This window comes from Protobothrops mucrosquamatus, unplaced genomic scaffold (assembly GCF_001527695.2).
Source record: "Protobothrops mucrosquamatus isolate PMUCROS unplaced genomic scaffold, P.Mucros_1.0 scaffold3523, whole genome shotgun sequence".
Lineage (NCBI taxonomy): Eukaryota > Metazoa > Chordata > Lepidosauria > Squamata > Viperidae > Protobothrops > Protobothrops mucrosquamatus.
This window is the reverse complement of record NW_015389492.1, coordinates 61,480-73,373: the sequence shown is the minus strand read 5'-3', so window position 1 is coordinate 73,373 and position 11,894 is coordinate 61,480. Positions and strand designations below refer to the sequence as shown.

At 46.0% G+C, this 11,894-nt stretch overlaps 1 protein-coding gene across 1 annotated transcript in view; it reads right to left on the bottom strand.

Annotated features, from left to right (window-relative positions):
- MPND (MPN domain containing) overlaps positions 1 to 9,517 on the bottom strand; it is a 20,040-nt gene extending 10,523 nt beyond the window's left edge. The window contains exons 1-6 of the mRNA XM_015827140.1: positions 9,302 to 9,517; positions 7,571 to 7,801; positions 5,991 to 6,150; positions 4,711 to 4,786; positions 1,836 to 1,932; positions 596 to 668 (exon numbers count right to left, since the gene is read on the bottom strand). Of these exons, the coding sequence (XP_015682626.1) occupies positions 596 to 668; positions 1,836 to 1,932; positions 4,711 to 4,786; positions 5,991 to 6,150; positions 7,571 to 7,801; positions 9,302 to 9,517 (853 nt within the window). The remainder of the gene's footprint in view (positions 1 to 595; positions 669 to 1,835; positions 1,933 to 4,710; positions 4,787 to 5,990; positions 6,151 to 7,570; positions 7,802 to 9,301) is intronic.
- Between the last annotated feature and the right edge of the window lie 2,377 nt (positions 9,518 to 11,894).

Genomic DNA, 11,894 nt, shown 5'->3' with positions numbered 1-11,894 from the left:
ATAATAATAATAATAATAATAATAATAATAATAATAATAATAATAATAATAATAATAATAATAATAATAATAATAATAAAGTTGGAAGGGACCTTGGAGGTCATCGAGTCCAACCCCCTGCTCAGGCAGGAAACCCTACACCATTTCAGACAAATGGCTGTCCAGTCTCTTCTTAAAAACCTCCAGTATTGGAGCATTCACCACTTCTGGAGGCAGGTTATTCCACTGGTTAATTGTTCTCACTGTCAGGAAGTTTCTCCTTAGTTCTAGGTTGCTTCTCTCCTTGATTAGTTTCCACCCGTTGCTTCTTGTCCTGCCTTCAGTGCTTTGGAGAATGGCTTGACTCCCTCTTCTTTGGGACAGCCCCTGAGATATTGGAAGACTGCTATCATGTCCCCCCTCGTCCTTCTCTTCATTAAACTAGACATACCCAATTCCAGCAACCGTTCTTTATATGCTTTAGCCTCCAGTCCCCTAATCTTCTTTTGTTCCCAAGCAGATGCGTGAATTATGAAGGAATTAAAAAAAAAATCCCATCAAAATCCCGAAACATCCAACCTTTTAGCTCACCTCAGGATAACTCAACAGGACTTACGTTGGCTGTTGATGTTCCATTGGCCTGCCAGGTAGCCCACCACTTCACTTCTTGATAAGTGACTGTGGAAATCCTAAAGAGAAGATGCCAAAGGGAACGGATGAGCGTGACAATCAAAAGGGGAGACTATTTTGAAGCTCAGGGATGAACTGTGGGGTCCTGGGTGCTCTCTGAGCTGGGTGGTTTTCTTGCAGACGTTTCATGACCCAACTAGCTAACATCATCAGGGCTGGAAGGGAGAGGGGTTTGTGGAAAGAAGGAGTAGGAGTAGGAGTATGCGGTCCTTGGTGCTCTCTGAGCTGGGTGGTTTTTCTTGCAGACGTTTCATGACCCAACTAGCTAATATCATCAGTGTTGGAAGAGAGAGGGGTTTGTGCACAGGAGGAGGGGTAAGAGGAGGAGGAGGAGAAGGAGAAGGGGAAAGAGGAGGAGGAGGAAGGGTAAGAAAAGGAGAGCATCAATAGCTTCCTGTTATGTATGTGTTCATTTCTGAGAGCAGGTTACAGAATTTCATATTTAATGTGTGCCAATGTGCCCAGAGTAAAAAATGACAATAAAAGTTATCTATCTATCTATCTATCTATCTATCTATCTATCTATCTATCTATCTATCTATCTATCTATCTATCTATCTATCTATCTATCTATCTATCTATCTATCTATCTATCTTCCTGCCAGGTGATTAAGCCTGTCCTATTTGAGTTAGGGGTAAACTCTAATCGTCAGTTGTCTAAGTATTCCCCTATACAGACAGTCCTTGACTTACAACCACAATTGAGCCCAAAATCTCCATTCTGAGAGAAAAGACAACTATTATGTGAGTTTGGGGCCATTTTACGACCTTTCTTGCTGCAGTTGTTAAGTGAATCACTGCAGCTGTTAATTCAGTAACACGGTCATTAAGTGAATCTGATTTAGATGCTGCAATGGTCGTAAATGTGAAAAATGATCATAAATCACTTTTTTGAGTGCTGTGGCAACACTGAATGGCCGTTAAACAAACTGTTGTAAGTTGAGGACCACTTGTATTTGCATTGATAGATTCAGTTGCTTTGATGTTCTTTCCCACTGACTGAACTCCACCAGGCGGTATGCAAACCCTTGTAACAAACACAATAAAATGTTCACTAAGTCAGCCTTTCCCAACTTGGTGCCCTCTGAACTTGCCGAATCCAGAAATCCCAGAATTCCGCAGCCAGCCCTGGAGTTGCGTCCCCAAAGCAAGAAGGGATTACCTACCACGAGTAGGAGAACGTTGCTAGAGATGGCCACATTGAAAGGCTGGAATTTGTTGAGGGCTGCAAAAGACATCACCTCTACCAAGGTATGGGGGTTCCTAAAGGCAATTAAAAAAAAACAACCCTTAATGTTGTGATCGTGAGGACTAGAAACGTCCTTTCGGAATACAGTACACACTGGCATGTGGTTTGCCTTATCAGGCAGACCGGAGGGGAAACATAACTAGATGAGCTATTTCTACAGTAAGGCTGTCGTAACACAACCTTGCAGGTCTGAAAGTACAAATCTTCCATTTGTCACAAGGTTGCCCCAAAGATATAATTGAACATTTAAATTTGAGAGAAAGAGTGAGAGGGGGGGGGATAGATAGATGAATAGATGATAGATAGATAAATTATTAGATAGATAGATAGATTAAATAGAGAGAGATGATAGATAGATAATAGATAGATTAGATAGATAGATTAGAGATGATAGATTAGATAGAGATGATAGATAGATGATAGATGCGGCCGCGCGGGCGGTGTTGGGGGGGACTCGACGCTCCCACGTGATGCCGCTGCTGCGCGAGCTGCATTGGCTGCCTGTGGCCTTCCGGGTGCGCTTCAAGGTGCTGACTATCATCTTTAAAGCGCTCCATGGCATCGGACCCGGATACATTCGAGACCGCCTCCTGCCGCAGATTACCTCCCACCGACCTGTACGCTCCCACAGAGTGGGTCTCCTCAGGGTGCCGTCGGCCAGACAGTGCCGGCTGGCGACCCCAAGGGGGAGGGCCTTCTCTGTGGGAGCTCCCACCCTCTGGAATGAACTGCCCCCAGAGATCAGGGTCATCCCTGATCTCCCTTCCTTTCGCCGCGCCCTCAAGACTTGGTTATTCGAGCTTGCAGGACTGGCCTAGGGTAATTTTTAGAGGGGTTTTAATTATATTTTAAATTGGACAATATTTAAATATCTCTTTTAATTAATTTTAAATTTGTATTGTTATTTATGTATTTTAATTGATTGTCAGCCGCCCTGAGTCCTACGAGGAGAAGGGCGGGATATAAATCCAAATAATAAATAAATAAATAAAATAAATAAATAGATGATAGGATAGCTATATAGCTATATAGCTATATAGCTAGATAGAGAGAGATATAGATAGATAGATGATAGATAGATATGGATAGATGAGGGAGAGAGGATAGATGATGAAGTTGATGATAGATAGATGATAGATAAATTATTAGATAGATAGATAGATTAGATAGAGATGATAGATGATAGATAGATGATAAATAGCTAGATAGCTAGATAGATAGATAGATAGCTAAATAGCTAGATAGAGATATTGATAGATAGAGATATAGATAGATAGTTGATAGATATAGATAGATAGATGAGAGGGAGAGAGAGAGAGAGAGAGAGAGAGAGAGAGAGAGAGAGAGAGAGAGAGAGAGAGAGAGAGAGAGAGAGAGAGAGAAGAGGGGGGTCAACTTATTTTCCAAAGCATCTATAGGCGGGACAAAACAATGGATGGAAACTAATCAAGGAGAGAAGCAACCTAGAATTAAGGAGAAACTTCCTAACAGTGAGAACAATTAACTGGTGGAACAGCTTGCCTCCAGAAATTGTGGGCTCTCCATTACTGGAGGTATTTAAGAAGATTAGGCAAGACCTGGCTCAAAAACAGCAACTGTGACAGGGACCTTGGACGATCCCTTAACCATGAGCCAGCCGTATGCAGCAGCAGCCCAAAAAGTTAATACAATCCTGGGTTGTATAATCAGAGGCATAGAATCAAGATCACGCGAAGTATTATTACCGCTTTATAAAACCCTAGTAAGACCACAGCTGGAATACTGCAACCAATTTTGGTCACCATATCACAAAAAAGATGTTGAGTGTTTGGAAAAAGTTCAGAGACGAGCAATTACGATGATCCAAGGTCTGAAGTCTAAAACCTACGAAGAATGGCTGCAGGACTTGGGTCTGGCTAGTCTAAAGAAAAGAAGAAATAGGGGAGACATGATAGCAGTGTTCCGGTATCTGAGGGGCTGCCATAAAGAAGAGCGGGTCAAGTTATTCTCCAAAGCACCAGAGGGAAGGACAAGAAACAATGGTTGGAATTGATCAAAGAGAGAAGCAACCTGGAATTAAGGAGAAAGTTCCTAACAGTGAGGACCCCCTATCCTTCCTTTGATAGATTTGTCTATGAACTCAAGGTAGTATATTGTAGCCCCCCTCTTCAATATTTATCCCCAACAATATCCCTGATATGCAGTTTGGGCTGAGAGGAAGGTTACCGAAAGGGGGATTAGAACCCAGGTCTCCGTTAAGGTCGGGTCGGGGAAGGGGGTGATAGGGACTAACCGAGAACCCGACTCTCCCTCCCTGACTGATTACGTCTTATTTTGACCTCTTTCTTGAAGAGCAGATCAACGTTTGTAATACGTATATTATTATTATTATTATTATTATTATTATTATTATTATTATTATTATTATTATTATTATTATTATTATTATTATTTAATATTAATAATAATAATAATAATAATAAAGTTGGAAGGGACCTTGGAGGTCATCTAGTCCAACCCCCTGCTCAGGCAGGAAACCCTATACCATTTCGGACAAATGGCTGTCCAGTCTCTTCTTAGAAACTTCCAGTGTTGGCGCGTTCACCGCTTCTGGAGGCAGGTAGTTCCACTGGTTAATTGTTCTCACTGTCAGGAAGTTTCTCCTTAGTTCTAGTTTTAAAATAGACTCAGTCATTCTCTATTTCCCCAGGAATCTGATCTCTGAATCTTCTGTTCTTGTTATTTTTATTTTTATTTTTTTTTGGGGGGGGGGAACACTTAAACAGGACACGGCATTCACTGGATCAATGTACCTGACAGAATCCCGACTCCCCAAATTGCAATAACGGACAGGAATTCGATTCTGGCACTCCAGCCTTTTGCTGTGATCTGGGGGAACAAACAAACAAAAAATAATAATAATGCTGCCAGTCCGTTTCAAAATATAAAAAAATCCAGCCGATTGAAAAAAAAAAAGGCAGTAAGATTCCCGTGCTTAGGTCCGTCTTCGAGTTGGAGGCGGTGTCTGTCCTTTTCTGTGTGTTTTTTTTTTCTCCTTTCAGAATGAAAAGAAAATTAAAAAGTCTCTCTGAAAGTCAAGTTTCTCAAGCTCAGCAGCTTGAAGACGAGTGGACTTCAACTCCCAGAATTCCCCAGCCAGCAACGAAATCCACCAATCTTAAAGCCTGCTGGGGAGGGAATTCTGGGAGTTCAACCCATCATTCCAGTTGAAAAATATGTCTAAGTAATTGGGAGAGGAATAACCCTCAGCTAAGGCCATTCTTGGCTGCCAGTTGTCACGATAAGATACATCCTTCCTTCCTTCTCTTTCTTTCCTTTTCTTTCTTTCTTTCTTTCTTTTTCTTTCTTTCTTTCTTTTTCTTTCTTCTTTCCTTTCTTTTTCTTTCTCTTCCTTCCATCCTTTTGGTCTTCCTCCCTTCCTCCCTCAATCCCTTCTCCTTTTTCTTCCTGCCTTTTTGTTTCCCTCCTTCCCCCTTTTTCTCCTTCCTTCCTTCCTCTTTCTTTTCTTTCTCTTTTCTTTCCTTCGTCCCTCACACCCTCCCTCCCTCCCTTTTTCTTCTTTCCTTCCTTCCTTCCCTCTTTTCCCCCCCTTCCCCTCTTTTCTTCCTTCCTTCCTCCTATTTTCTTCTTCTTTTCTTCCCTCCATCTCTTTTCCCTCTTTTTCTTCCTTCCTTCCTTCTTCCTTCCCCTTTCCATTTTTTTCTCCTTCCTTCCTTTTCTCTTCTCTTTCCTTCGTTCCTTTCATTCTTCCTCCTCTCCTCTCCATTCCTCCCTCTTTTTCTTCTTTCCTCTCCTCCCTCCCTCCTTTCCTTCCTTCTCTTCTTTCCTTCTCTCCTTCTCCCTTTCCATCCTTCTTTTCTCTCCTCCCCTCCCCTCCCTTCTCATCACAGATTGCAGGATAAGATAAAGACGTCAGGGTCGTGCCCATGAAGTTCTGCTCACAGCGTGGCCACCATTTTGCCTTTTTTGACCTGCGGAAGGCAGCACACCGGGAGAAATTCAGCCAGCCCAAGCACTGCTGCCTCGCTATGGCCCCCGGTGGCCTTTTCGCCAGCTTGGGTGACCCTCTTACCTGCGTTGTGTGAGTCTGACAGACTTTTCGCCAGCAGCTTCCTGCTTTTCTCGTCCACCTTCTTGGCCAGCATGGAGTCAGCCAAGGCTGCCTTCATCCCTTTGGCCTCATCTTCCTCCTCGTCACCCAGGTCCTCTTCCTCCCCTTCGCTGATCAGACTCTGGGGGGGGGGGAGAAGAAAAGAGCACCAAGCAGCTAAAGAAAGCTTCTTCCCGTGGGACTCGATGACTTCAATGGGAACCTCGATGACTTCAATGGGAAAATTTAAACCAGGGGTCTTCAAACTTGGCCCTTTTATGACTGGTGGACTTCAACTCCCAGAATTCCTCAGCCAGGCACGCTGGCTGAGGAATTCTGGGAGTTGAAGTCCACAAGTCATAAAAGGGCCAAGTTTGAAGACCCCGGATTTAAACACTCCACCGTATACCTGCAGTTCCACGAGGTCCCACTAGGGGGCATCACTGTGGTGGTCTTGGCTGACTTCCAAAGTCTCAGCCAGGGCAGAAGGACAGGTAATCCTCCACATACGGCTACAGTGGAGCCGGACTTTTACAGTCGGATATTAAAAAACATGTGACCGACCCCATTTTACAACCTGTTTTTTTTGTGTCGGTCGTTAAGTGAACCAATGCTTTCCCCTTTGAACTGTGGTTCAACTATGGCAAGAAAGGTCATAAAATGAGGCAAAACTCCCTTAAACAACTGCCTCATTTAGCCAGGGAAAGTTTGGGCTCAACGCTGGCCGTGCGTTGAGGATAATGGTATAGGGTTTCCTGCCTGAGCAGGGGGTTGGACTAGATGAACTCCAAGGTCCCTTCCAACTTTATTATTATTATTATTATTATTATTATTATTATTATTATTATTATTATTATTATTATTATTATTATTATTATTATTATTATTGGAATAAATAGAACTGTTAATGGGTTTGCTACTGCTAAGGGCGCCATGAATTGACCTCCTGTGGTCTAGAAACTTAGAAAACAATGCCAGAAGAAGTCTATGGAGCTTCTCAGTCATCCAGGTTGTCCCAAAAGTGCTTTTTCAAGAGGCAACTGGACTTTCTTGTTTTTCTTTGAAGACATTTCACTTCTCATCCAAGTAGCTTCTTCTGACTGGATGGTGGGGAAGGGAAGGATTTATATTCCTTGCAGACAGCTAGTCATTTGCATCCTTTTAGTGAGTTGTTGAGGCCACCTGGAGGTTTATCTGTGTCCTCAGGGTCACCTGAGTGGTGCAAATGGGTGTGGAGCCTTCTTGGAGCTGCTGAAAGGACCGTGTTATAGATTGGAGATAGATGGTATCCTCAGCAGCTCCAAGAAGGCTTCATGCCCATGTGACCCTGAGGACACAGACAAGCCTCCAAGTGGCCTCAACGACTCTCTAAAAGGATGCAAATGACCAGCTATCTGCAAGGAGTATAAATCTTCCCATTCCTCAGCATCCAGTCAGAGCTGAAGAAGCTTCTGGGACGAGAAGCGAAACGTCTTCAAAGGAAAAACAAGAAAGTCCAGTTGCCTCCTGAAAAAAAGCACCAATGCCGGAAGAAGGTTTTGAAGCAGAGCGGAAGGGTTTACCTCCTCCGCAGGGGGGGCATTGGGTTGATGCTTCTTCAGCCAGACCGCCTTGTATTGGTCAAGTTTCTGCCCCTTGTACTTGACCGAGGCCCAGCCGCAGCCCGACTTCTTTGCAGGGTTGACCAGCTTCTTGCAGTAGGTAGCCCAGGCGCTGGGGGAGTTAAAGATCTGTCCGGTCTGTTGCCAGGCGATCTTCCCATCGGTCAGCAGGTCGCCCCAAAATTTCTTTCCCTGAGACACAGGCAAGAGGATTAGGAGCATACACAACCCTGTATGGGAGCAGGCTGGGTTCACAAACCAGGGGTCTTCAAACTTGGCCCTTTTATGACTTGTGGACTTCAACTCCCAGAATTCCTCAGCCAGCCTCCATTTTGTTTGTTAGATTTAAGACAGGGGTCTTCAAACGTGGCCCTTTTATGACTTGTGGACTTCAACTCCCAGAATTCCTCAGCCAGCCTCCATTTTGTTTGTTAGATTTAAGACAGGGGTCTTCAAACTTGGCCCTTTTATGACTTGTGGACTTCAACTCCCAGAATTCCTCAGCCAGCCATGCTGAGGGGAAAGGAAGAGGTTTCCAAGCTGAGCCAGGCTGGCTCAGGAATTCTGGGAGTTGAAGTCCACATGTCTTAAAGTTGCTGAGGTGGAGAAACAATGGACTAGGCCAGGGGTGGGGAACCTTGGCTCTTTTATGACTCGTGGACTTCAACTCCCAGAATTCCTGAGCCAGCATGGCTCAGCTTGGAAACCTCTCTCTTTCCCCTCAGCATGGCTGGCTTAGGAATTCTGGGAGTTGAAGTCCACAAGTCATAAAAGGGCCACATTTGAAGACCCCTGCCCTAAACCCTCACAAAGTTCCTTCAGGGGGGCTTATTGGTGTGTGAACAACCCATGCTAGTTTGTTCAAGGAGCTACACTGAAGAGTGCAAAGAAAAGCAACAAAGATGATCAGGGGACTGGAGGCTAAAACATATAAGGAACGGTTGCTGGAATTGGGGATGTCTAGTTTAATGAAGAGAAGGACGAGGGGGGACATGATAGCAGTCTTCCAGTATCTCAGGGGCTGCCCCAAAGAAGAGGGAGTCAAGCTATTCTCCAAAGCGCCTGAAGGCAGGACAAGAAGCAATGGGTGGAAACTCATCAAGGAGAGAAACAACCTGGAACTGAGGAGGAGGAGGAGGAAGAGGAAGAGGAGGAAGAGGAGGAGGGAGGAGAAGGGAGGAGAAGAGGAAGTGGAGGAGGAAGAGGAGGAAGAGGAAGAAGAGGAGAAGGAGGAAGAGAAAGCAGAGGAGGAAGAGGAGAAAGAGGAAGAGGAGGAGGAGGAAGAGGAGGAAGAGGAGGAAGAAGAGAAGAGGAAGAGGAAGAGGAGGAAGAAGAGGAGGAGAAAGGAGGAGAAGAGGAGGAGGAGAAGAAGAAGAGGAGGAGGAAGAAGAGGAGAAAGGAGGAGGAGGAAGAGGAGAAGGAGGAAGAGGAAGCGGAGGAGGAAGAGGAGGAAGAGGAAGCGGAGGAGGAGGAAGAGGAGGGGGAGGAGGAAGAGGAGAAGAGGAAGGAGGAAGAGGAGGAAGAAGAGGAAGAAGAGGAAGAAAAGAAGGAGGAGGAGGACTGGGGGGGGTCCCTGGTTCTCTCTGAGCTTAGTTGTTCTCTTGCAGACGTTTCATGACCCAACTTGGTAACATCCTCAGCGCTAGAAGGCTGTGGGGTCTGAAGAGAGGAGCGGGAAAGGGGGTCTCTTACCAGGTAGTAAATCGAGAGGACTCCTTCCCCCGGTTCAATCAGCCCATCTTTGAGAAGAACCCGGAGCGTGATTCCTCGGCGGGTCAGGAGGCCGCAGCTGCGTCCACCCGGCACGGTTTTTCCCACGCTCTCCTGCTCGGGGTCTTCCAAGCTGGTCTCCAGCTCCTCCTCATCTTCTTCCAGACACTCATCCCCAGCCAGGGACTCCGCGTCCATCCCTGGAAATGGACGCGGGAAGCGAATCAGAGACGGAATCGGGGAGAGAGACCTCATGAACGTCTCCGATTCCTTCTTCCTCTGACCAGGATCAGAAAAAGGCTGCCTTCAGAAGTTGTGGGAGCTTTCAAGAAGAGACCGGACTGCAATCAGTCAGAAATGGTGTAAGGCAGTGGTTCTCAACCTTTTTAATGCCGCGACCCCAACCGGTCGTAAGTCGAGGACTAAACCAGTCGTAAGTCGAGGACTAAACTGGTCGTAAGTCGAGGACTAAACCGGTCGTAAGTCAAGGACTAAACCGGTCGTAAGTCGAGGACTAAACCGGTCGTAGGTCGAGGACTAAACCGGTCGTAAGTCGAGGACTAAACTGGTCGTAGGTCGAGGACTGAACCGGTCGTAAGTCGAGGACTTTCCCTGCCCGGGAGCGCCGCACATGCGTGGTTCCGCCCCCTGCGCTGGCCAAGGTGTAGCTGGCAAGCGGCAGAGACGGAGCAGGCCGACCACCAGCTGGCCCAGCCCAAGGGAGGTAAGGCACCCGCCGGAAAAGGGGGAAAAAATGGCGGACAAAAAAAATGGCGGACAGCCTTGCTTGGCGACCCCCATGAAATGGTCGATCGACCCCAAATGGGGTCCCAACCCACAGGTTGAGAACCACTGGTGTAAGGTCTCCTACTTGGGCGGGGAGGGGGGGTTGGACTAGATGACCTCCAAGGTCCCTTCCAACTCTGTTACTCCTATTCTATTCTAAAACACAGAGGGCTTGTCAAACCACCCCACTTCTCCCAGGACAGTCCAACTGCGATACGACATCCCCCGGTGCCACGTCCTGCCTTTTTGGCTTGAGTTCCTTTCTGAAAAAAGCTCAAGGTCCTAGTCCTCGTGAAGGCTACATTCCATTTAGGAAACCAGGGCCAGAAGATGGCTCAAGGCTTGAAGACGGATTCCGAGGCCTGGCATGGTTCCCCCTCCCCCCCACCACCTTTATTCTCCATGAAGGGCAAAGACAGCCAGTTTGGTTTCATGGTGAAGGCTCCAGGCTAGAAATTAGGAGACGGTGAGGTCTAGTCCCTTTTTAGGAATGAAAGCCGGTCGGGTGACTGTGGGCCAGTCCCTCCCTCTCTCGGCCCAACCTACCTTGTAGGGTTGTTTTTCTGGGGAACATAGGAGAAAGAAGGAGTATGATGTATGTTCACTGCCTTGAGTTATTTATAAAAATAATAAAGGCAGGATAAATATAGAATAGGTAGCTAGGTAGGTGCAGAGAGAGACAGAGACAGAGACAGACAGACAGATAGATAGATATGAGAGAGAGAGAGAGAGAGAGAGAGAGAGAGAGAGAGAGAGAGAGAGAGAGAGAGAGAGAGAGAGAGAGAGAGAGAGAGAGAGAGAGAGAGAGAGGCAGACAGGATGGATGGATGGAGAGAGACAGACAGATGATAGACAGACAGACTGATAGATAGAAAGATATAATATTTAGAGAGAAGAGACAGGCAGACAGGATGGATGGATGGATGGATGGATGGATGGATGGATGGATGGATGGATGGATGGATGGATGGATAGAGAGAGAGAGAGACAGACAGATGATAGACAGACAGACAGACAGACAGACTGATAGACAGATAGATATAATAGAGAGAGAGACCGGCAGACAGGATGGATGGATGGATGGATGGATGGATGGATGGATGGATGGATGGATGGATGGATGGATGGATGGATGGAGAGAGAGAGAGAGAGACAGACAGACAGACAGACAGAGAGACTGATAGACTGATATAATATATATAGAGAGAGACAGGCAGGATGGATGATGGATGGATGGATGGATGGATAGATGGAGAGAGAGAGACAGATGATAGACAAACAGACAGACTGATAGACAGATAGATATAAAAGAGAGAGAGAGAGAGAGAGAGAGAGAGAGAGAGAGAGAGAGAGAGAGAGGCAGACAGATAGACAATGGATGGATGGATGGATGGAGAGAGACATGATAGACAGATAGATATAATAGAGGGGGGGGGAGGCAGGCAGACAGACTGATAGACAGATAGTTATAATAGAGAGAGAGACCGGCAGACAAGATGGATGGATGGATAGATGGATGGATGGAGAGAGAGAGACAGGCAGACGATAGACAGACAGATTGTTATAATATATATATACAGAGAGAGAGACAGGCAGACAGATGATGGGCGGACAGACTGACAGACAGACATATCACCTTTGTGGTGGGCCTCTTTAAATCTTCATTATCGATATGAACTGGACAATAATTAAGAGATAGAAAATAATAGGAGACCACCCACCCCCCAAGCCCATCTGGAAAGTCCCAAAGAGACCCCCCCCCCACAACAGAGGTTTGGAAAAAGGCATC